The sequence below is a fragment of the Frieseomelitta varia genome, unplaced genomic scaffold (assembly GCF_011392965.1).
Source record: "Frieseomelitta varia isolate USP_RPSP 00005682 unplaced genomic scaffold, Fvar_1.2 scaffold_279, whole genome shotgun sequence".
NCBI classification, from domain to species: Eukaryota; Metazoa; Arthropoda; class Insecta; order Hymenoptera; family Apidae; genus Frieseomelitta; species Frieseomelitta varia.
Genome location: NW_025110011.1, coordinates 972,182 through 998,773, shown reverse-complemented (window position 1 = coordinate 998,773; position 26,592 = coordinate 972,182). Strand labels below are relative to the sequence as shown.

The following is a 26,592-nucleotide window of genomic DNA, read 5'->3' as shown; positions in this document are numbered from 1 at the left end:
CTTATGTGTCTTTTCATTTGCCTTCGTAATAAATTTTTGAAATTGTAAAGAGACTTTATGGATACCCTGTAGAGTGGAATAGAATAAACATTTTATCCCGTTGTTTGATGAATCATACGAGACCATACCGCGTATGGGATGCTTTCATAGCAAATATTTTCGTGCGGATTCGGTCTTACAGCATTCTCTAGATCGAATCAATTTACCTCGTCTCATCAGAAATGCGTGCACCGCGTTGTCATCGAGAAAGACGATCGCGAATATATATCGTAGCAAACAGGTGTACGATAGTTATGAATTTTGTTGATTTATGCGTGATATCAGAACGCGAAGGATATCGTGTCATCCGTGATACGCAAAGCTATCTTTCATATTTCATTCTTCCGTCCCACCGGCTTATTCTCACCAGGATTACAAACATTCAATATTGATTCCCAGTCATTCTGTGAAATATGCTTCCATCTTTTAGCTAGGTTTTATCAAAAAACTTTCGATAAAGTGCATTGGAGCGTGGTCGATACGGGATTAAAATACTTTTCTCTCTCTCTCTCTCTCTTTCTCTCTTTCTCGTATTTCCTCCGAACGAAATTCTTTTCGTTATTTCCTACCAATGAATTATAACGATCGTGAAATTCGATACAGAATAAACCATTCCCCTCATCGCGAACACCGTTTTAATCGACTGTATTTGCCTGGCTGTACTTTCGAACAAACGAGCGTCGCCCGTGGTTTTCCGTCTGTCACATTTCGAAGTTTGTTTCGACCTCATCATCGAATCCTCTTCCAGTCGGTGGATTTTAGTTAATGCTGTACTAGCTTGCCACCAAAAAAGATGAATGTACATTTAGATAGCCACGCTCCTGAAAGCGAGAAATCTGCATCACAGCGAGCATTGCGATTACGGTCATAAATTATTAAACTCGCTCATAAATCCCGGAAAATGAGACCGTCGTGATGCGTCGTGGGCATTCGCCGATACTTGAAGTGAAGGAATGAAAAAAAAAAAAAAAAAATAAAAGAAAAAGAAAAAAGAAAGGAAAAGAAAAATCGTTATCGTATCAAATTCCTACAGAAATATTCCGTACGTTTATTAAATAGATATTCTATATTCCATATCCTACTAGATTATTCGTTTTATAAAATACCAAATTTCTCGAAAAGCCAATAAAAAATGCAATATCATCGATAGGCTCGGAAGCGAATAGAATTCTGGCATAAATCTGTTGGCGCGTTGTACACATACGTATAAGCGAAGAGCAAATACGGAGCAATGCTTGCGCGGCGTGCTTATACCAATATCGAGTTTCGGTCGTTCATTTTCTATTTTCCAGCGTAGTGGTTTATCGGACAGGAACGGAGAAGTATTAGTTGCTACAAACTCGAATTATCAGATGAAATTCAGCTGTCTCCCTGGCTCGAGGGAAGGTGTCCGATTAAATTGCAGTGGAACGCGCGAATTCCAAGCACACGTGCTGCAACAACGATTTTCTTTCTTTTTTTCTTTCTTTCTTTTTTTTTTTTTTTTTTTGGAACATCGCGCGTCGAGAAATCAAAACGGAGAAACAGTCGAGCAATAGCGGTGGTGCAGGTAAGTAGGGCAACACCATTTTCTATTTCAAACCTTCGTCGAACGGCGCTAGATGAGAATATATTTCGAAGCATGCAGTACGAAGAAAAGTGGAAATCGTATTTTAACCATTTTTCTTGCTACCAGTGGCATAGATTAACGGCCGCGTACTTTCTTCATCGTAGACAGTGATAGCCGCATCTCTCTACATTCCCGCTGCGAACTTGACGTGTTAATTATGGAATTCCTCGCTCATTTTTCACGAGACAACCCACTTGAAACTACACTAGTTTATATTGGCCGAGAATAGCGTTTGATAAAGTCGCGATCTCTGATCGAACGAGTGATCGATTTTTTTTTTTTCTACGCGTTTACGCGATCGACTTCGAAATCGACCACGTAGAGACGACAGTCACAATTAAAAAGTTATCTTAGTAGCAACGAACGGGCAGAGAGTGCTTTGACAATAATATTTCAGAGTCCACTTTGACCCAGTTCCGCAATGCTACGACCGAATGGTCAGAGGACATCGTTATCGTTGCCTTTGACTTGGACAGCGGCCAAAACGTAGTGCAAAACCTTCCACCCGATACTTCATCTCCACTTAACGACATGCGTCGGCTCCGATTCACAATTCTCGAACCTGGGAAGATATCCTCTCGATTCTCATCTACGATCCAGAACTATCTACGACTCGAAACTTCCGTCACACGGTAAACAAGTGCAGAATCGTAGTTTCGAAAAATCAATAACCGACACATGCTCGCCTCCTGATACAAGTTTCAACGATACGCGCTCATCGTGCTGTTTCGAGAAAGTTGCCGTGACAAGAAATCAGACATGTCATCCAGTGACAAAAGACAAGTTTCGCGAAAAGTAGAAATTGCCGCGTGCTGTAAATTGAGCTGCCAAGCGTTGCTACGACACTTCCAAATTCTTTGTCTCGAGCATTTGCCGAGCTATCGAGTAAATATCAGACTGCAGAAGAACCGAAACAGAAGTGTAATATTTAAAAAGTGTAATTTAAAAGCAACGTGTCAACCAGAGTCCATGTAAGTTAAGAAGCGCTGTGTCGCGCCCAAGTTCAACCGCTTGCTCTGGAATTTTTTTGTTCCAAAATTGTAATATCTCCTCAGTTTTAAGTGTATTTAATAAAAAATATAATAGGCGAAGCAAATAATAAATTTATTACTTCTCAGTAATTTCTATCCAGTGATGTCACACCGACGAGTTCAAGAAGAAAGCGACGAATTATTGCATACGGTTTGGTCGCTCGTTATGGTCCGCAATCAGTTGCCAGCGCAAGTGGTTAATCAAAGGGAACGAGTGCCAAGCGCGAAATAAAAATGTCCGCGCAACGATTTACACGTGCGATACGGTTTTTCGTTCAGAGAAATACTTTTTCTTTTCAGTTTTGTCATCTTACGGAACGTTCGTGCGCTTTCCTTTGACTCTTTCCGTGACAAATATATTTTTTTTTTACGGAAAAAAACGACGAAGAGAAGAAGTAGGAGAAATAATCTAAAAATTAATGAATTCTTGCACGATCATAGTTCATTTTGTTGTAACCCATGTTACACCGCCTTTTTCCTCCAACAGAAGGAACAAACACAAATTCATCATTCGCCACGTTGGATAAATCCATGCCGTAAATTATATACGATAGAATGAATCTTGTAATTAGCATTAAATAAATCTTGGTATTACTTACATCAGGAAAGTTTAGACAAACTGTTTATTTTCATGGGCAAAGGCCCATCGCGTGAAGTTTCTAACTGATGAAACAGAAGAAACTTTTACAGAGGGAAATAAGACGACCGCAAAACATTTCTTTCGCCTAGTTGGGCACCTCTCATTAACAAGCTGCATTCTGATTACGTACAGACAAGTTCGTCTAAAAACATTCTTTCAAAAGCTGCAAAAAAAGAAAAAAAAGAAAAAAAGAAATGTTGAGAAAATATTCTACCAGACCGAAAGTACTCTACAAGTCGAGTAACTTCGTTGCATATGTTTATATCGTTCCGGGGTTAAGTAAACTTTGCTCGGTTAACGTTCACCATAATTCCATTTAACTGCAATTTTGCCAACCTTGATACACATAAGTACAAAGACTGCATTACCGTGCCCCGTTTAAACTAGTTGATCATAACGATTCACAGTTATAACGCCGAAATTACAACAGCTAGCAGGTGTGCTTGTAATCATGACCAAACAATCTCGCATTTGCCAAGAGACCTATAACGTCGGTAATAGATTCCTGCTAGCAGCTTTGATTACTGGTGCCACCCTATTACGTTCTCGGTCGTTTCACGCTAAACCTCTCTTCTCGTACAACTAGTCAACATGTGAGTCTCCACTCTCACGGCATTTCCATTGCGCAAAAAGGCACGTCAGCAATGTTTACCGGAATGCTGACCTTATTACGACAATTAGTTGCAAACATTCCAGGTAATTGGCGTAATTAATTTGCATGCGTTATATTTAAAAATTTTTTGCTATGAACGTACTGGCAGAACAGGGAAACAAGGAAACAGGGCGCATCGATCTCTGCAAAGATCAGGAAAAATGTTCGAAACATTTCGTTAATGTTTCTTTCTGACACAAGTTGATATAAGATGTTATAAAAAAGAAACAAAAATGTACAAAAGAATAAGTGATTGGCAATCATTTGCATAAGAACACGATTTTAATAAACTTGAAATATGTCATCGAGGATAAGATATCTGAAAAAATATATTGTGTGCAATATTTTCAACGTTTATGACAAATTTCTAGGAATTTGGTTTGAGAAGATTAGGAATTTTTAGTTTGGAAATTCGGAATAGGAGTGTAGCTTCTCCTCTTCCTACGCTGTTATTTCATAATACACGCAATATTACTGTCCGTCCAATAAAGATGAACAAAACAATTGCAATGATGCCAAAATACAATTTTTCCCATTTTAATAATAACTTATTTGATATTAAATGAAACTCTCCATCCTGAATTCTTCACCCAAACCTAATCTAAATGTTGAAAATATCGTGTATATTTAATATTATAAATATAAATAAATGTTGAAAATATCGTGTAATATTATAAATAAATATATATACTATACACGATATTTTCAATATTTAGATTAGGTTTGGGTAAAGAATTCAGGATTAAGATGGAGGCAGAGTTTCATTTAATATCAAATAAGTTACTATTAAATGGGAAAAATTGTATGTATATATATATATATATATATATATGGATGAAGAATTCAGAATCAGGATGGAGGCAAAGTTTCATTTAATATCAAATAAGTTATTATTAAATGGGAAAAATTGTATGTATATATATTACTCAACCGTGCATGCAACAATATATTTCAAGATATATAATATATATTTCACATTTCTCATTAAAATTGGTCAGATGTACCTTTCTGTACATACATAATTACCAAATAATTAAATAACCTAACATTGCAATCTTTTATTGAAGAATTAAAACACATACACGTACATATATCAGTAGTATTAGACACTTTCATCTTTCTAAATTTATTCTAATTTTTAAATGCGACTTTAACTCTAAATTTCTATATATTTAAGGATTAAATGACTTGCCATTTTTTTGCAACATTGCTTATCAGTTTGGAAATCTTTTATATATCAAAAATAATAATTTGAATCCGATAACGTTCACGTAATATCTACATATGTGATATTTCTGTGTAAATAGATTCCGATTTGCATTTCTCTCAGTTTGCTGTTGTCTCCTAAGCAACTGTTGAAGTGGAACGCCTGCGATAGAGTGTAGACAATAGTACAGTCTTGGACAAGAAGATAACATACGTGTACTATCGTTAGATTCTCATACATCGAGTCAGATTTTTCCAAATTTTATGAACTATATTCTGCAGTAATATAATATTTATAAGAAAAATAAAGCCTGTATGTTTCATATTTATTAAACAAATATATTAAGTTAGGTCAAAATGATAGCACGCTTTCAATATTATAATGTTTATTGTTTATTAAATTCAATTGAACTTTTCACGAATACATTCCATCGTTCTTTAAGACACTTTTTCAATTTAAATATTTTCAAATTGTCTATTTTCTTCATAGACCGCAACTACCAATTTACTCCAACAGTTTTTCAATTTACAGTTTAAATCGAAGTAGCAAGCCAGCCGCTTCGAAACCGAGATATTTTCTGATAAAAAAATATTATCGTTACACATTATTAAACAATGCAATGTACTATATCTTTCGTTCGATTTAATAAACAATAAACATTATAATTTTATAAGTATGCTATCATCTCGCCGAGTCAGTTTGATATATTTCATTAATAAACGTAAAAAACAAAGGATAAAACTTGTATCTTCCTCATAAATATTACATTGTAACAACGTACTGATCACGTATGTACATATTCATTCGCAAAATTTGGAGGAGTCTGATTGAATCCATGAGAATTTAATGATAGAGCACAAATGCTATCTTTTTGTTTGAAAGATTGTAGTCGATTTCAAAGGAAACTAGCGCGTTCGAAACTAGCCAGCTCTCGTTCAAACATGATCCAAATAATTTACGGTTAATCAAGAAATCCAATTCGCAGCGAATTCCACGAGCAAATGTCCCTCCGATCGATTTTACACCGGAACATTTAGTTTGCCAAACATTATGACGCAGCGATTTCCTCGTTTGTCCGCTTAGCGCAGTAACATCGGAGAAATTGAGACGTTGGTCGAAACGGATTAAGTTTACACCAAAACGTAACCATCCTTCAACTTTAAATATAGTTGGAAGCTGGAAGAACGGCCGTCGTGTTTTAAATTACGGCTAACGACATCGGTGAACATTAGAACTCTCTCGTTTCTTGGACGAGAAGAAGCTCCGCGGCATGGCCCGTTTCAATTTCAACATTTCCCACTTTAAAAGTCGATACTAATCAGAAAATCGTCAGGGTGAAAATTGATACTACGCAAACGCGGGTCAAAATTGCTCTTCTCGTCGATCGACGACGAATTCCGTTGAAATACGATAACAATAAGTAAATGAATAAGGATTGATCAATCGAAAGACGTAACAGTTTGCAGCGCGTGCTTGAAAGCCTTCGATTAAACCAGTCGTAGAAATACGATCGCGCCATTAACGGAACGTCGTTTTTGCATAAAAACACACCTCTCCCCTCTCCCTGTTCTCCACCAATTGGAACAGGCAAATGCGATTCTAAATATGACGAGGAAATTTTCTGGGAAATTACTTGCTCTCCAGGCGCATCGTTAATTGAGGCCAGGATAATTTGTAGGGAGATTGACGAATAGACGTACTGTAATTGCGCGGGAATACTTACAGAAATACTTAAGACGTTCGATTCGTTCCACGATCTATCGCCACAATTACCTTTCTGCGGAGAACTTCGATACATTAAATTTTAATGAGGCCAATTATGATTGCAAAATTGTGACTGGCATCTCATTTCTGTCTTTGTACGTCGATTTGTAATTCCTTCCGCAATTAATTATAACCCCGTTTCATTTCATAATCATCTGTAGCTTAAAGGGATATTCTGGTAATCCGGTAAATCAATTTTTGTTTTGTTTTACATTTTCTCAAAGTATATGCTTTCGAAAATGTCTATGTAATGGTTTGAATTCGCTAAATTAGCAAAGTTATTAATGTTTAAAGAAAACGGTGTACTGCTCGCAACGCAAGTATGAATATTTTTCTACAACGGCTAATAAAAACTTCAAATGTGTTTCTCTCAAAAAATATTTCATTTTATAATATTACTTATAATATTACTTATATTATTATTACTTTTAATATTACTATTTATTACTATTAATATTACTTATATATATATATATATATTTTATAATATTACTTATATTATTATTATTTTTATATTTTATATGTTACTATATATTATATATTATTTTTATATTTTATAATAATTTTATTATTATTTTATAATATTTTATTTTTTGTACTGCTCAATTCCAAGTATGAATATTTTCGTACAAGAACTTCAAATGTGTTTTTCTCAAATCCATATTTTTTAAACTGGCTGACGGGATATCTCACGTTTTAGTTGACCGATTGACTTTAAATTTGGAGATTTTCACCGGATGTACCTTCATCGCATGAACCGATGCGATTTTAAAATTTGATGTTTTTTTTCTACTTTTTTTTACCATCCAAAAGACAAAAAGCACAAGGAAAATCGATATTTTAACTTCAAAATGCTGCCATTTTTTAAATTTTCGAAATTTCGCTGTTTCCATGGTTCATGCGATAGCCATATTTATACTAATTAAGATGCAGTCTGGTTTTTTAGTTTCAAATAACCAGGTGGACCGGAATCATGTTAGCCATTCAAACTCGTTTTTTAAAAACATGCTTTACCTAAGGCTACGTATAATTTCCACAACTTTCATTAATTTTGTTAAAAAAAAAATTTTAAATATACTTTTTAAGTATGAATCTGTGTGCGAAAACTACATCCCAAAATGTATCATGGTTTCCTTAGAAAAAAATTTCCAAAAAGTCGATTATTTTAAACCGGATTACCAGAATATCCCCTTAACACAGAGCTGAAAATTAACAAGAACATCAACGCTACAGTCGTAACAATGCTTTCATGCGTGAAACAATTGGTAAAATAATTCTCTGAAGATATTTTGTCATGGGTACCTTTATGGTAATGTTTCGTTGTTACGCGTTGTAAATATGTGTAATTTTCTGGCTTGTTCTCTCTGCCTATGTCATCTCTTCTCTCCGTAGCGTTAATTATTCTGTGATCTTGCGAAAAAATATACAGTTCATACGCTGTACGTTCGATATCGTTCCCCGACGCTTTTGAAAGAAGTTAACGTTTCCAGAGATTGCGTTCATTCGTACATAATACACCAATCGATACTCACACGTACAACTACCATAAAATAACTCACAGTTGATTAAAGACTGAGGTATATAATCATGGAGAATAAACAGCTTTTTAATCGATATACAGTGTCTTGAAATTGTAGCCAGGATGCGAGTCTACATTTAAACAAAAATTTTTCCCTATGACGCTTTCTCTTCGAGAAAAACGATTTTGAAAAATTTTTCTCGGATTTGCTTGAATTTAGTTAATTCTAAACGTGAAAAGAAATAATATTTAATAGATTATTCTATGAAAAATGAGTAAGAAATGTAGAAGCACATGTGTACCAAAACAACTTCTAACAAAACACATTTAAAGTCTATTTTCTTGAAAATAAAGCTGTAAATGAAAAAATTTTATGCTACTCTTTTATTCTATTTTATTCTACTATTTATTCTAGTCTTATTCCACTATTCATTTTATTTTATCCTATTTTTTACTTATCCTTGAATGTAAGATATCCACGTATTAATTATTCTGTCACAGCTGCAATTTGTTAAATTCAAGTAGCCTAGAAGTAAATTAGTAAATTTTCAAACTCGATTTTCTCGAAAACAAAACCCTAAATCAACAAAAATTTGTTCTTTCTTTCGACTCATCTTTTAATCTAAAATCACCTTCTGGTTGCACCACTATTTAGAAAGCACATTGTACGTACCTTACTTTCCTAAACATCTTTCATCAGTTAAATTATTACTACTTACATTTCTAATGATTTTTAAACAAATTTCCTTTGAAATTTACAAACGGGATACCGATACGTTCCATCAAAAAGAATTTCAGAGTAAATTATTCTAATTTGAAACGAAAACGTTTTCACGTAGAACGCGATCGTATCTGAGTAGTTTCTTACCGTCACGTTCAACCATAGATGGGCTTAGGCTACTGATACCAAGTCGGGAGAGAGCGTGAAAGTAGTATCAAGTCGTATTATCAGGCATTATTAATCGCATTCCGTTCAACATCGTTTTACACGTTTCCTTCATGCATCTGAAGTACATATACTTTTACAAATATTTTTTTCATATTTTATTCCACGTGTTTGATTTACATTCTATCTCTTTTTAATAGTGGGAAATTATAATTCTTGTCATTCAGCGGCCACGCTCAGTTTTTTTTTTTTTTTTATCGCTTTAACCTATATGACTCGTAGAAACGGAAACGATTAATTGAAAAGTTCGCAAAGTATATCAATAATTTACAGAACTTTCAGCTTGATCAGAACTTTCTAGGTCACGTTGTAACGAATACGATTTTCGTGCCGCAATCAGGTTGAATTTTGGTGGCACTGAGAGATGACAGATGATGACGTTCGCTGCTGTGATTCGAGAAAAATAGGACGTCGTCTATTTAACAGCTACGAAGGACCTTTTCGTTGCTCACGACACTGGAAACACGGTAAATCGAAGAGATAGACTCTTCAAAACGAATGATAGATGGAATTTTAATTGGCGAGAAAGGACTTTAACGCAATCATCAGCATCGTATCGTGAAGAAGCGCTCAATTACATTGTGAACCTTCGAATAATATCTTTCTCGCTTTCTCGCCTTTCCAATACATCTTGCAAATTAATTTAATCGCTTTAAAGAAGAACGTTAATTATTATCGAGACCGAAAGCGAAAACTTCCAATAGAATATAATTATGAACATTTAAATAGAAAAATCCTCTACCGAGGTAATTATACAAAAAAGTAAAATGCAGCGTCTGGCTCGATACAAATAGAAAATAATTTGGGAAAATTATAGCACTCAGAGCATATTTTTTCCAATCTCGTGATCCGATGATGATACAGCATGCCAAGCGCTTGGTGATACAAGAGAACAGATTCTTTCATGTCATATTTGTTGTTTTTTTTTTTTTTTTCTCCCCCCTTTCGACGATGTTCAGAAGAACGATCGAGATTTTATCGGTTGACATCTGAACGCGCATGAAAAATGGATACTCCAACTATCCAAGGCCGATCTGTTAACTTCATATGTATATCGGATCCAGCTTTTCAAAGGTGCCACGAATGAAAAGTGAATTTCGATATGTTGGATTTTATGATTTATCCATCGACAAAGTTAATGTCCTATTCAGTTTATGACAAGTGTAGAAATACTCGTTCAAGGTGAAGCGTGAAACTAACGCGTCGACACATGCACACGACATACTTATTCGAATCTGAAGAGATTCATAAAAATGTAAAAACACGAGAGAGGCTCGCCAGAATATTTACCTCTTGCTCAAATGCAGCGCACTGTTATATTTCTAAGTAACTAACTGCGTTGTAAAGTCTCTCGATCAAGCGATGATTTCTAACACTATCTTCTATTAAAAAAATTGGATAGTCTGAGAGAGTGAAAACAAAGAGGAAAATTTTACTTCTTGCCGATTTTAAATCTCACGATATATCTGATCCACAGGAGGAATTTAAAACAAAATCCGGGCAAAGGAAACAGCTTTGAAGTTCGTATCGCTTACCTTTCGCTCCACGGCCATATTTAGCCCGAGATCGAGCGCTTAACGCTTAAACAAACAATCTTAAGGAAGACGAAGTACGCTGCATTATACTCAACACAATGTAACTAACTGTACGTGTGCATTCGCACGTACGTGTGCCTCTCTTTCTTGCGCGAGCGCTGCTCTCAGTGCGAGAACTATTGTGCTGGAACGAAGGGATGGTATAAAGTAGTTGGAAATTATGAGCGAGCCACGAGTGTTTCGGAATTACGGCGATTACATGGAATATCACAGTACGAGTCTCGCGAGCTGCAAGGACGCGCAAGATGTCCCTTTCGTATTTCGTAAAATTCTCAGCAAGCGCACATCGCGCGCAAAGATTTATCCCGCGATACGTTTGTATGTATATCCTGTAATTTATTACGATTGCACGAGTCATTTGTTCCGTTAATTTTCTCGTTAATCTCGGATGCTTAAAGCATTTGGTCGTTGTCTAAGTAATTTTATACTAACTCACCTAAAACTAATAATCGCTGTAGTATTTATTAATTCAAAGTTTTTAAATGCCAAACGGGCACCTTAATGTCCAAGCAGTTCTTACGCATTTGACCTTGACGCGTGACGCGCATTGACGTTTCGTCGAATATCTGTATTCACCCCGTGAAATTTTTGTATCATTCGACGTGACTTGCGTTGAATCTACACCATTTGCCACGATCAATCTCAAAACGTCGAGGAAGACAGAATATATACACAGCTTGTGGAATTGGATCTTTTTTGATCCGTTTACCTGTTAACTTCGATGCTAGCGACGATTAAACCGAACAAATTAAACTAATCGGGCAAGCTAATTCGCCTATCGATTTGTCTCATTGATCGACATTGAAAAAATCATTTTTATACAGGGTGTGGCACGATTTTTCAGGTACTTGTATGATTGTGCGACAAAAAATGTTTTGAACAAAAATTAATCTGTTCCTCGTTGGCTACAAAGTATGTACAATATAAAAAATTCCGAAAACTTTCCTCTTCCGATTAAAAAATCAAGGTCACATTGATTTTTTTAAATGGCACCGTGTATTTTTGACTCCGCAGGATTGCCACTTCTGAAAAAACGAATTCAACTATCACTTTCAGATGTTTTTGACCTCAGAAATTTAGGTTTAATTAACAGAAATTGTTCATTGTAAATTTTTCATGAAAATTATGTTCGCTGAACCAGTGAGGATCAACTCTGAACCAGAAATGATATCTATGACGGTTTATTACACATTGTTTGGATAATTTTGTCGGTTTGACACTACAGCATAAGTCATGTTAATATTTTTTCATAACATTAATATCATAACATGACTTTCACCCTACAAAGATACAATCGTTCATTCTGCTGAGACAATTCTGATATTCAGTCTTAATCTGTCAGTACAAAATTAAGCATGCAGTCTAATAGTGAAAAGGTAGATAAAGGTAAATGTGATAGAAATGCACGTAGAGCTACAAAATATCCAGAGAGACGTCCACCCGTGTCCAAAAATGTTTCATAACATTGAGTGCAAACGGTACATGATTGAAACAAAGTAATTTTCCATATTAACGTTTCTGTTGATTAAACCTAAATTTTCTAAGTCAAAGATTTCTGAATAATCATAGCATAGTAGGTCGTTGAATTCGTTTTTTCAAAAATACACGGTGCCATTTAAAAAAAAAATCAACGTGACCTTGATTCTTTTTATCGAAAAAAGAAAGTTTTTGGAATTTTTTATGTTGTACCTTGTAGCCAACCAGAAACTGATTAAATTTTGTTCAAAACATTTTTTGCCACACAATCAGAAGTGTTTGAAAAATCGTGGCGACAGTTACGTGCCACACCTTGTATACCTTTCTTCAGATATCATTTCCAAACGTTTACAAGCGTGTTTGAAACGCGAATGAAATTAACTGTGGAAGACAGTGGCAATAAACTGCGTTGAAGTTCAGACGGCATGCCGGAAGGCAAGAAACTTTAAGATATGTGACAGATAGGGAGAGGTCATAACGATAACTCGCGTTTAAACAATGTGGCAAGGCTAAGGCGATTCCGTGTTCTATTCTCAGAAGAATCACGGTCGATCCCTTCGACAGGGGTATTAATATTCATATTAGCAGGACAACAAATGTTTTAACCTCTGTGTACACAGCTCGAATCAAAACTGGGTTGAATCGACTAAGTAATAAGCATGCATGCGATGAAGCGATCTGTGTGTTATTAACATAGACCTTGTCCCAGCTGGCGATCCAGCCGTATTATTCCACTCGGTAAAACGACTGAGCGGTGAGGCTACCTACGAATTGAGGGATTACGGAGGTAGGCGAAGGAAAACGGGTCGAAATTGCTCGTGGTCACGCCAGCACCCACTCGACGGAACCCGACACCCTGGGGCTGTTCCACCTTTTACCTCTGTTCCTTCTTTCTACGCCTATCCACATCTCCTCCTTATCACCTCCTCGTAATTTTCTGTCCAATTTTCGCGGATCCTTCGTTGCACCGGCTCGGATTGCATCTCGCGCGCGGACACCTTTTTTTCTTTCTTTTACTGAAATCGTAGTAATCTGCCACGGACACTGAATTTGATAAAGTACGTGATTTCCAAATTACCACGCCACGTCAGTTACTAAGGGCAGAGACAGAGAGAAACCATTGAAGAAAGGAAATTACAGTCCGTATAAGGAGGGATTGCAAAAGTAGCTTTCCAAATCGATCATCCTCGAATACGCCTTTATCTCTCTCTCTCTCTCTCTCTCTCTCTCTCTCTCTCTTAAGAACAAATAAGAATCATGAAGATATTTCTCCATCGTATAAATTACTAGAATATCGATATCGACCATCGCAGGAAAGGCAAATGTACATAAACTGGGTTGATTCATTTCGATTTCGGTCGAAATCGAAACGTCGCTTAGGATGGAGATATCTTCCTGCGATTTGCGAGAGACGCGAGATACGGTTATAAACATACTGCTAAAAGCAAACGAGCGTCGACCTACATAAATTCAGGAAAAGATTTACAGCGACGGTATCGCTGCGAGAAATAGCATTGGAGATACTACCGAGGCGAACTATACGGCTGGTTCCACCATGTCAAAAAAAGAATTAGAAAACGTGACTGCAGAAACACGGCTTGATTTTTGTTACTGCGAGATAATACATGCTCAGAATTAATTTCTCTGTAATTAATTCTTTCAAACCCAATGATTCGCACGTTCCAAGACAGGTACAAAATAATATGAATATTGAATTTATTAACATAGCCAAGAAAAAGCGAATGGTTGCACAGTCTAATTTGTTATAATTCTAATTTTGTAATTTTAATGGGTTGTCCTTGACGCACCTATGTTTACACTTTGGACAGTTTTCATGGGAAAAATAGTAGATATAATCTAACTTGTTGCATTTATGTAAGGGCACGAGTGTTATTCTGAAATTTTCTGACATCGATATTTTATCCATCCAATATCTCTATCATATCTCTAAAATAGAAAGGACGTTTCAAAGTTAAGTCGTTTAATCAAGAAAATTGAGCAAAGTTAAGTTGAAGTACACTTAGGAATAAAAATTAAATCTACCAGATTAACGTAGTTTCTATCAACTAATTTTAGACGATCGTTACCGAAATGATTGGCAAATCTTTTAGTAATCGTTGCGTTACAACGGAACGTTTAACTTTGATGATGATGGAAAAGATCGTACGGCGTAATAAAGAATAAGAATGAAAATCCTAATAACCGAGTAAATTGGATGAGAAATTGCACGGGTATAAACCACAGCCGACGGGTGCAATGTCAGCATGGGAAATGACCGGAAGTAAAGAAAGCTTCGAGGAAAGAAGTCACGCGTTTTTTTTTTTTTTTTATTTACACGTTATTCTCTATCTTCGTCGGCGAAATTAATTTACCTGCTTCGGTCAAAAGCGAGAATCGTGCCGGGAAAATTGAAAAAGCAATGAAAGTTGCTGTTTGAACGAAACAAACAGCTTCAGAAATTCCTCAAATAATCGCGAGAGTACGAAATTACCGGGAGGAAACGATCGATAAAAATGAATTACCAATCAGAAGAGTATTTCCGGTCAAGTATATTCTTTCAGAAATGTCTTCTTCATACAAAATTCTTCTTAATACAGGAACGAAATTTAGCGGGTGTTATTAATCGTTCGACAAATATATGTTCGCAGTGTAATTAAAAATGTAATTTTTCAGCTGTTCGAGTTCCCGCGCGCGTAACGTCGCACAGACAGCGCGGTTCCTCCGCGTTTCGCAAAACTGAACGAGTCCCGGAACAGGAGAGGGTACACGCGTTGGTAACCGACTAAAGTGCTTCGATTGTAGCGCGACTCGAGTGTCGCGACATTATCATCGTTGCAACGCGTTATATAGGCGCGCGCGCACACACATACACACACACACGCGCGCGCGCGTCGTTAAACTGTTTAATGCGAAACTCGCGAACGATCATTTAAGCGGTCGACGAGGGATTTTAGTACGCTGCGCCGTGTTAATATCCAGCCCGGGACGTCTCGGTTTTATCAAGCCGATAGAAGAGGCCGAAACATGCCGGCGTCGGTCAGTTCGACGTCGGAAAAAATTACCAAGCAACAATGAAAATAGAAACGGCGAGCGAATCGTGGATTGCTCCGCTTATGCAAAACGATAAGCGGTTATAGATTTTTTTGCAGGATATCAAAATCTATCCGGACGAGGGGTAACGTAATTGCTTAATATCGACTGAACTTTATCAGATTATTGGAAATTTTCTACAAGTTAATTCGGTAATAAAATCTTACGCTTTCCATTCGCAGGCCCGATACGGCCCACGTGCCACGTGGTAATCGTTCGTAATTAGCTCGCGGCACTCTTAATTTCCTGTAAAAGCGACTTTTCCTTTCCGTTACTTCCTCGACAAATCGCGCCACCGAATTCACTAGTCCCTCATGCATATTCCCGCGGAGTACATCTTTAGCGGTCATTACGTTTTCAGATCGCGTGGAATAAATTGTCCTTGTTCACCTGTAAATTACACTCCAACACCATCGCGACTCTTTAGAGACACGCTGCTCAATATAAACGTAAGGTAAATGTCACCTGTGCAATTACTATTTCGACCTACGTGCGCGTTTAGAGTACAGAGCGTGATTCTTATAATGTTACTGTACCACGTGATTTCGTGGCGAAACGATATTTACAAATTGCCCGCGTCATGTTGCGGCAAATCGCGTGACGATCACGCACATTTCCCCGAACAAAGAAAGAAAAAAAACGACTCGTACATCAAACGGCACAGTCTAGCTGTTAACGCTTGTTAACACGCGTAACGTAACAAATATTTCACTACGAACGATTAATTGGAACGATTGGTCAAAAGCTAATCGCGACATTATCGAAACGTATGAAAGAGCGAGTTATATAATAACTCGTGCAAAAGCGTAAAAGCTATGTCGCAATTATAAAACAATCCTCGATTATATGTATACGATGTAAAATTAATCGAATTATCGACAACAAAATTCGTTGTCTTGAAATAAATTAAATTTATTCACAAAAATGCTGCGGCGCGATTTCAAGCGTAAATATCGCGCAAATGAATTCGGTTGCCGAGTGTAAAACTTTATCTCTAGCAACCGTTCGGATAAATGTTTCGTTGAAACGAAGCAAATGGAATATTGACAACTTTAATATCACAAGATTCAACTTTTACGATATTTTTTTACAATCCCTCGGCGATTCGTAATCTCGCCACGGAATCTATTACCTCGTTCACCATCGTGAAATTATTATCTCGCCAAGTTGTAGAGAAATGGAGAAACAGACCTCTCAACAGATCGTGTAAATTTCCGGCAGCGTGCTTATTTGCTTGAAACGAAAACGTATCTGTTACGAATTCCGATAATTATTCAACGCAACATAAATTTTGCACATTTAACGGCACTACAAAGTAAAATTATAACGCGTCAGCGCTGGAGGGCGGTACTATCCTTTAAATGATAATAATAAGAACAAATAGGATCGTAAAATGTATATAAATCGTGACGCAGTGGAACAAGCTAAATTTGTCAGATATTTATTCCGCCGCGTAAGAGATTGAAATTTATTCGCGTACGTAAATAAAATGGCAGTTAAATAAATACTGCACACGCATAAAAGAATGCGATTGCGCCGCGCCGGCAACGCTCGTTTGACATCCGCACTATGACTCGCTAGAAGCATTTCGAACAGAAGTAGGTCACCGCTATCACGGAATTCAGGAGCTGTCATTCGAAGAATTACTCAAATTGCTTTAATTAACTAATCCTATTTTCATTCGACAGGCATACGCAATCGAACCGCGAATGGGAATGTTGTGATTCGGACAAGACCGTCGTTTATTTGATAAATCTGTGAACAATTGTTGGCTTCTCGATACGGGAATAGAAACGCTAATTGATTTCCAATTGAAATTGCTTCGACTGTCAGTTTATTAATGTCGCGAAGAAAAAATGAAGGAGAAACGGTGAATCTGACCGATAGGCGGAATAATAGGAATCGTTCGTTAAATAAATACGACGCGCGAGTGAATCACAATGTGTATCGTTGTTTTTCCATACGCCGGATTCAGAGTTTGAGCAAAAATTTAAGGAAAAACAAAATGCTTCGAATTAGTTGGAGAGTTTTTCATTCAGCCACGTCGGAATAATAACCGAAACGGCTATTATTTTTATCGAGGTAAAGGGTAAGGTTTCAAGCGTGACACGTTCCGCACGCTATAAAACGAAACATCGATCGGCCACTTAATGAATTCTTTTAACTACACACCGCACCCGCCCTGCGCCCGCACCCGCCGTTTTATCACCCGTTACTGCGCGAGAAGAAAGAGAAAATCACAGACTCACCAGGACGTAGACAGCGAAAGGCATGACGAGCACAGCGACGAGCAGATCAGCGACGGCCAAGCTCACGATGAAATAATTCGTGACTGTTTGTAAAGCCCTCTCCCGGACTACGGCGAGAATAACCAATACGTTGCCAAACAGCGTCAAACAAGGCACGATCACCAGTATCAGTGCCCACCAGCTATTGGCGTTCGTTTTCTCGTCAACGTCTGCTGTTGGCCCGCACTCGCCGGGTCTAACGACGTCAGCCGCCGTGCCCGCGACTATCGACGACGTGCAGTTCACGCTTCCGTTCAGGTTCAGATCGTAGTAGGCCGTCAAATTCACGAAAGCGCTGTAATTCAATTGATTGATGTAGTCGTTCAAGTCGTCGAAGAGGAACAGGTCCGTTATGCTGGTGTAGTTGTCGAAGCTAGGCGACGACGGTGACACCGATGAAAAGAACGACGAAGACACACTGAACAAGGAACCGGAAGGCGTCGAGCCAATCGTTGTTGAATCATTGAACCAACCTAACTCGTACCCGACACCGGTATTCGTCGACGCGTCCTCCTCGCTTCTCGACGAAACGTCGTTCAAGACGGTTTCATCGTGGATGGTAACGGCGTCCTTGGTCGCGTTACCAGAGAACAGGTCGGTCGGTCGTTGCATATAGTCGAACGACAGGTTCCTAAGTATGGACTTGACCAGAGGCTGACCGTTCGTGTACGTCCCCATTTCAGATCTCGCGGCGATATTATCGATCATGACACTTTTACACGCGTTGCCTCTTCAAGTTTCTTTGACATCCTCGTTCACGATCGAGCGTTCCGTTTTCCTCGCGTTGCTGGCGCGCGCCGTTCCTCGCGCGATAACATTCTCGATCCTCCGTGCCGCCGCGAGAATCGAGCTGCTGCGTCCGGACTATCCTCTCTTCGATCGCCGCAGTCATCCCAACCTTACAGACACGTGTCACTGAAATCCCTCGCCGAGAATCTCTGCAACAGAAAAAGGACCCGCGCGGTCAGTACTTTTCACTTTACATTTTCTCAGTTACTCTTTCACTTTACTCGCGATAGAATGGCAGTGTGTGCTCGAGACGGTTGTCGCGATGGCCGACTAGTCAGTTCGTTTCCAAGCTCAAGTTTATTTTCTTAATTTTTATTCCCGCGGTGAAACGCATTGCGCGAACGACACGGAAATAGAGAGGAAAGAAGAATTGAGGAAATTTAATTAAACGTAATCGCAGACGGTAACTACCACGATATAATGAATTTCAAAGAACCGGCTCGGAAGTGAATATTAATAAGAGACGAATAATCATTATTGCGAAAGTGACAAAGGTATTCCATTCGCTCGATAAAAAGATATTTTGTTTTCCAGCTTTGACAAAATCTCCTGCGAGTAATACGAATCAAGTAGGTAAGGTTTCAACGTAGCTGCAACTATAATAATACTTGTACCAGTGATTCTCCACCGTTGAAAAGTGCAAGTGCACAAAGATACTGTTGTTAAAATTGTACGAAGCCTATCTATCGTTCCGCTTGAATGCGCAACATTTTCTCAATTTTAAGTATACTTAAATATAACCCAGACAAAACAAATGACAAGTTTATTACTTTTTAATAATTTCTATCCAGTGATATCATACCGACGAGCTCAAAAGAAAAAGAAAGCGACGAATTATTGTATACGGTTCGGTCACTCGTTATGGTCCGCGAACTAGTTATCAGCACAAGAGGTTAACTTAGAATAACGTGCCACGCACGTCGAGAATTTTTTGTTCTGAATAGCAACATTTTCTCAATTTTAAGTATATTTATTAAATATAAGACAAATGACAAGTTTATTATTTTTTAATAATTTCTATCCAGTGATATCATATCGACGAGTTCAAATAAAAAGAAAAAGCAATAAATTATTGTATACGGTTCGGTCACTCGTTATGGTCCGCGAGTTATCAGCACAAGGGGTTAACTTCTTGTGCTAGAATAACGCACGTCAAGAACTTTTTGTTCTAAATAGCAACATTTTCTCAGTTTTAAGTATATTTAAATGTAACCCAGGCGAATAATAAGTTTATTACTTTTTAATAATTTCTGTCCAGTGATATCATACCGACGAGTTCAAATGAAAAAGAAAGCGACGAATTATTATATACGGTTTGGTCACTCGTTATGGTCCGCAATCAGTTACCGGCGCGAGGGGTTGAAACGTAAACGGAAGATGTATGAATCACGATAGCCGCTTCAGCCGTTCGAAATGAATGTCGCGGCGCAATCTCAGAATTAAAAGAAAACTCGGGGCTTCTCTCAAGCAGCCGCCTTGGTTTAGTAGTTTTTCTTATTTCTCTTTTCACAAAAGAGCGATCGTCTTTTACGGAGCAGAAAGAATCGAAGGCACGCACGCAGTTGGGTCGGATTGACAGATGGACAGACATTATAGTGTTTCTCTTACCTTCCGGCGTAGACGGCGTGAAAGAAGGAAGGAGGAGAGGAGAACCTCTCGAACCGTTTGAATTGAACATCCAAGGGTGAGGTGGTAGGAGAGGGGAACCTCTTAAAGACAGAAATCATCCCCTTATCCCGTAGGACCTTCCATTTCCCTGTTCCACATACACTAAGCAAGTCGATTCGAGCGTATCGCTGGTCGCTATACATATTTTGAACTGAAAATTTCTCAAAGAGAATGTGCCTGTACATGTACTTTTTTTACACGTACGAGCAAATCGTACTCTTTTTGCTTTCCCTTTGGTAGCTAGCGAGTCAAGTGGTCTCAAAGTGACCAATTTATAATTTTCCTTAAAAACTGCAGACGTAAAACGTTCAGTATATTTTTAGAGATGATAAATGATTTTTCGTAGACTAAATAAATAGAAACTTGTATTGTTATTATAAAGCTTCTTTTTTTACTTCGATGTCTCTTTAATTGTCTGCGATTCTAGGGTTAAATCATTCCTTCTACCCTTCTACACACGTCTGTTAACCTTGCATGTTAACTTTCTACTTGTGTCTCTCTTTATTCCGAATAAAAATGTTACGACGATAAATATTGTTATTCCAAACGTTGGTATTAAATATCAACAGAATAAAGACATTGATTAAAACAGGTTTCGCGATATGAAATTTTACACGGAACATGTCACCACCGTATTTCATATTGTGTGTTTTTTTTAATAAATTATGTAGACACGAAACATTATGTAGACATTATGTCGTTGCAAATTGCGAAAAAACATTGCCTCGCAAAAAATTTGTGTCGTTAAGATCGTTATGGAGAAATGATTCATAATCTTTATAATTAATTGCAGGAAAATAACACGCATCTTCTTTTAGATATTGCTTTTTCGTCAGGTCATTAACGGTGACGCTTGAACACGTAAATATGCAAAACAACGTTACAATCCTGAATGAAGTACGTTGATTCTCAATAGCCACTGTATCATTCTCCTCTTGTCTCTTACATTTTCCGCTGGCTTTTACTGTTTTCCTTCGAAAAACTGTCTGTGCGACTGCACGTACATTATATTCCCACATGAATTAAAAGGGCACGAGTTCATCGTTGGTCTTTTCAACTTCGATACAACACGTTTGTTCCAATTTATAAATAAAATTACACGCGCAGCAACAATGGCAAATATTTCGATATGATCAAGCGGTTATATTTAACACATCCGTAGAATATTAATCCGTCTTTAAGTACTAATGTATAGTCTGTGGTGCGAGAAATTACGGCACTGGGTCTCGGCACTTTCCGATTAAAGTAAAGCACCTTCATGTGCAAAGTTTCATGATTATTGCCCGTTGGAAATATTGCGGGAAAAATAGCTAGTTTATATACAAACTGTATCAAAAGTAAATGTATAAAATGCCGTGAAAAGGATGCTAAAAGTAGAGAAGAAAACAATCAATTTTCAAAGGCGTGTACCAGGCGGAAATGATATAGCGCGATCGTACATAAATAAATTTTAAGAAGGGGCATCCAATGACGTAGTCCGGTATGTTTAGTGACGTAGTGAAAATTATTTGCATATTAATATTCTGTTTATAACCTTTCTTTAAACTTACATGGTGTTAAGTTCCTGACATTTTCTGCTTTATAACGATGGCCGTGTTAGTAAATAGTTGGGAGGTATACTTTTGAAAAAAATATTTTTTATTTAACAGGCAATGCTATTGTTATTCAACAAGTAATTCTAGAAATGTGTTAAATATATTTTCGGTAGAAATTTTTATCCTTGTTCAGCTCTCGTTTGCATTTCATCGGTTTTTATCTACAATAAACCTTTCTATATGATTGATAGAACGTTGCGTATTGTACAAATTGGAAAATCAACGAAAGCAAATAGGTATAAAATTCGGCAGACAAGCTAGAATTATGAGGTCACTCAACAAAGATTGATACGACGAATGCTCGCAATTTAAAATTTTATGCTTCGGTTGCTCGTCCGAACAAAAGCTATCTGGAGAGATCGGCATTATTCAAGTGAAGGCTTATCCATTTCGTCAAATGTAAATAAGAAAATAACGTTCGCCCATGATTTTTCACACTTTTTAGCAAAATTATTTTCAAACACGTTTCACAAATATATTGCGCGTATATTTACATTCACGGTAAATATTATATTTCGGAAATTAATTTCGAGGAATTTTGGAAAATTGCAAATATAGAGACAACCGCGCAGTGGAAATCGAGTAGCTAGGAGAAGGAACCGTTTTCACGTTGCAACGAAAATATAATACGCGATTTATCTCGCGCAGCGAAGGCTTCCGTCTTGCAAGAAATGAAATCGTGGCGTCTAAGATTGATTGTTCTTGCAGCTTACCTACGAATGAAAGACATAAGAGACAAAGTGCATAGGAAAACGATGATCCTGTGTCGTAATAACCTTGGCTTAGATTAATTAGTGTAATAATGACGTAATTAATTACCTACAATTAACAAGAAGTGTCTATGATTGGTTTCCTTCTTCGCCAAATTTGAGATTAGAGACAATTAAAGACAAAAATGTAAGAAAGGAAACTAACTGAGGATATCTGTTTAAACATTGGAAATATAAAAAGAATGTTCCCGAATGTGTGATTGCAGAAGTGCAACAGATAATATTATATATACCGTCTTACTATTATATATACAAATTCAGAAATATCACAAAGTCAAAAATATCGATTTTTCAAAAATTGTATACTCTGTTATTGTGATTTTATAAAAATATTTTAGAAAGATATTAACTTGGAATTTGTGCCGGTATTTAATGATAACATATAATTGAAACTTTAAACAGTATTTTTGTCGGAAATTTTTAAAATTCAGAAGTATCACAAAGTCAAAAATATTGATTTTTCAAAAATTGTATACTCTGTTATTGTGATTTTTTAAAAAATATATTTTAGAAAGTTATTAACTTGGAGTTTGTGCCGGTATTTAATAACATATAATTGAAACTTTAAACAGTATTTTTGTCCGAATAAAATTTTCAAAATTAACATCAGAAATATCTGAAAGACTACCAATGCGAGTAAAAATTTGTGGTAATATTTTCAAAGCTATTGCCTAGCACTTGACAGAGCAAAATTTTTTATTCGTGCATTTTCTTGTTTTTTCTTTTCTTTTTATTATTAACGAAAGTAGCTGGAAATATATATATATAACAAACATTACACGTTCAAGTTTAGATAACTGTCATTTTAAAAATCGACTTCGACAAGTACCAGCTGTAAATTTGACATAAAATTAAAGAAATTTGCTTTGGATAAAACTCCACGAAGATATACCTGATATTGCAGACGATGTTTTTCGATGAAATGACTGGCATGTCCTCCTACGTTCGTTTAAATTTTTAGCAATTACCAATTGAACTACGTATAATGAGATGTGCATATAATTTTTTTAATGAAATGTAATTTTAGCCCCCCAAAAAATTCTCGAAATTTTCTTATTTTGCAACGGTTTAAAGATTATGTTACCTTTCAATGGCAAAAGTAAATTAATCAGTAGACAGCGGATTTTTATGAAATTACAGAAAAGGTGCAAAAAAAGTAATATACAAAAATATACAAAACATTCAAGGAATATTTGTTCTAGATTTATTCATTTTATTTAGATTTCTTTAGTCTGCTAACCAAATAGTTATCTATTAAAATATATTTACACTTTGTAATTTGTAATATAGTTCAAGAACATTCATCCAATTTACATGTCCGTAACTGTACATTTTTGAAACACTTAAAACGAAATCAGAATACACGTAATATCTTTTTAGCGTCAAGTAGTAAAAGTACGTATTAAAGCGGACAGTGGAATGGACTGTAACAAGAATCAGCACGAAATTCGACATTCCTCTTCTGACGAATACTATTTCTCCCAAACAGATGTTAATTTAAAATGTTCCTAATCTGCGATATTACAAATATCTTTCATCTTACGCGTATTATTATTCAACTTTAGCACTTCATCCGAGTATAGCGATGAATAGTGTTGACGGCGGGAGAATTATAGCAGAAACTACTACGTTCGAGTTCGACTTTAAGTGAGTTTAATCTCTTCGCTATTCCATAATTTTCGGAACTGTATGAAAGAAAGAGAGTGCGCGATAATCCGCAAATGCCTCGTCGTTCGCCAAAGTTCTTCGTATGAAATTATTTTAATCGGATTAATATCGAGCAAGCATCAATTTCTCTGGTTTATCGCGAATAAGTAAAAAAAATCTCGGACGTAACAAAATCCCGAATTTCCTAAGCAAAATTTCGCGTGATGCGCATTGCTCTTGATCGCATCGAAAGAGAATGAAGCGTTTCAGTTTCATATCCCGCGTGCATATGGCGCGATATCTACTTCCATCTCCGCTGTCAGCTCTTATTTATTATCCCTTTAATTCGACCATCTTTCGCCAACTCGAAACAAGTTCCCTTTCTTCGCTCGCTGTCAAATGGCGTTTTAATTAATAACGACTAAGGTCCACTTAGCAATTCAAATCGCTCGTGCCTACACCCTTGACACGCTCAGGCATTTCTCGGTCAAGAGAATCTTAAGTACGAGACTGGAGGAAATTTAGCGGCGATTAAACCGTTACTTACCATTGATCACACCTGTGTCACTTTTACATCGTCGTGGCAAACGTTCACCCATGCCAGTCCATCTTCATTGAATTTCTAATGACACGAACGACCAACACAAACGTAGTAGTATTGTTAGGGGTACTAAATGTCCTTACCGATCACAACGATATGCCGCGGCCGTGTCAAATAAACACGCGACGTTATTCAACAGCCCCGAAAATCCAGTAGTTCAAAGCGTGATCTGGAAGCGACGTCGATTCGTTGGAGAATTTCCTCGTGCTGTCACGCGTTCATCTCCAAGTTCGCCTCGTGCCTTCCCCATATTCTGCGCAAGATCCACGTATCGAGTGTGCCTCACTGTATATATCAGAGGGATGATCCTCGGCACCGTGACCCAACCATAGAATACACGGTGGTCGTACTAAGCTCCGCCATTCACCCACTACTTGGTAGATCGATTCAATATTTTCCAATGAGATCAAAAACCTCGGCTCGGCTCTGTATTCAATCTAAAGCGGCGGCATTGTACTGCCACGGTTTATTACCGTGTATTCGCCGCAATGCGAAATCGTTCGATGGAAAAATCTTTCTTGTCGTCAACTTTTCGCCGATCTTCCAATTTTCGTTTGCTCGTCCCGGCCCTTATTGTCAGGATCCACTGATCGAACGACATCGGTTCAAACGACCTCGATTAGTTCAAACGACAACGCAGGACATTGCTTTAATCGGCTACGATCTACTGGCGCTGGTTAAATCTGGACCAGTTGACACTCGGCCGATTAATCAACGTTGAATCTCCCAATAGGAAATTCAGCTCTCTAACGCCGAATGTTGAGAATCCTTTGACCAAACAGGATCCATGAACATCCGACGTGCTTTCCATTTGACTACGCACAATCGATGCCAATTACCGAGCATTCTTTCTCGTCTCGTTCGCCGTCTCATTCTCGATACACCTTACATTTTCTACTATCATCGCGATTCGTCTCCGCGCACTTTGCGTATCCGTTCGAAACTAGTCAGTCACCAAACATCGAACCTGACGAATATCGATTCGATTCGATCCGATTCTCTCACAAATGCACTCTCGATATATTCACACGCGTCGAAGAAGGATCGATTCGATTATCAGGTTCACTGGGAAAGTGTGGAAGGTTCACGATGAAAACAATTGGGATCTCGACGGGCGTAGCTGGTTAGAATGGATCACGACGCGAAGAGGATTCGCTGAGATACCTGTGGATTCCACGAGCACGATCAGCGATCGCAATTGAAGCGTCATCTTTTATCGGCGGCCCTTGGAGACTAAGCCGGCGGGCCACGCTGGCCAAGATCGAACGACGAGGGGTGGCATCGTTGTCGCCGTGATCGTCCTCGTCGCCCTCCTCTTGGTCCTGGTCGCTTATCTGGATCGCCGAGGCAGCACTTTCGAGCCACGTTGTTGAACGAACGGCGAGCGACTGGCTGTCTGTTCGAGTTTCCACATCGCCTCGAATCCCGAAGCTCGCACGTTCGTGTGAGATCGGGGAGGGAGCAACGATGGAGGGGGTTGCCCGGCGGCCTATTCCTCTCTCTTCAACCCTACGCGCACACGCTGCTCTCGTCACCAACCCTTAATTCGCAACCCTACCCCCGTTGCCCGCTTTTTCCTTTTCCTTTTCCTTTCCTTCTTCCATTACTTCCCTCCCTTTTTACGGCCATTCTTCTTTCCCTTTCTACTTTTCCTTCGCCATCTTTT

General features: G+C 37.7%; 1 protein-coding gene across 3 annotated transcripts in view; it reads right to left on the bottom strand.

Annotated features, from left to right (window-relative positions):
- LOC122529169 (dopamine D2-like receptor) overlaps nucleotides 1–26,306 on the bottom strand; it is a 162,557-nt gene extending 136,251 nt beyond the window's left edge. For all 3 annotated transcript variants that reach the window (XM_043654997.1, XM_043654998.1, XM_043654999.1), the window contains exons 1-2: nucleotides 24,873–26,306; nucleotides 17,818–18,794 (exon numbers count right to left, since the gene is read on the bottom strand). In XM_043654997.1, coding sequence (XP_043510932.1) covers nucleotides 17,818–18,564 — 747 coding nt within the window. In that variant the 5' untranslated portion in view covers nucleotides 18,565–18,794; nucleotides 24,873–26,306. The remainder of the gene's footprint in view (nucleotides 1–17,817; nucleotides 18,795–24,872) is intronic.
- Nucleotides 26,307–26,592: the final 286 nt, after the last annotated feature.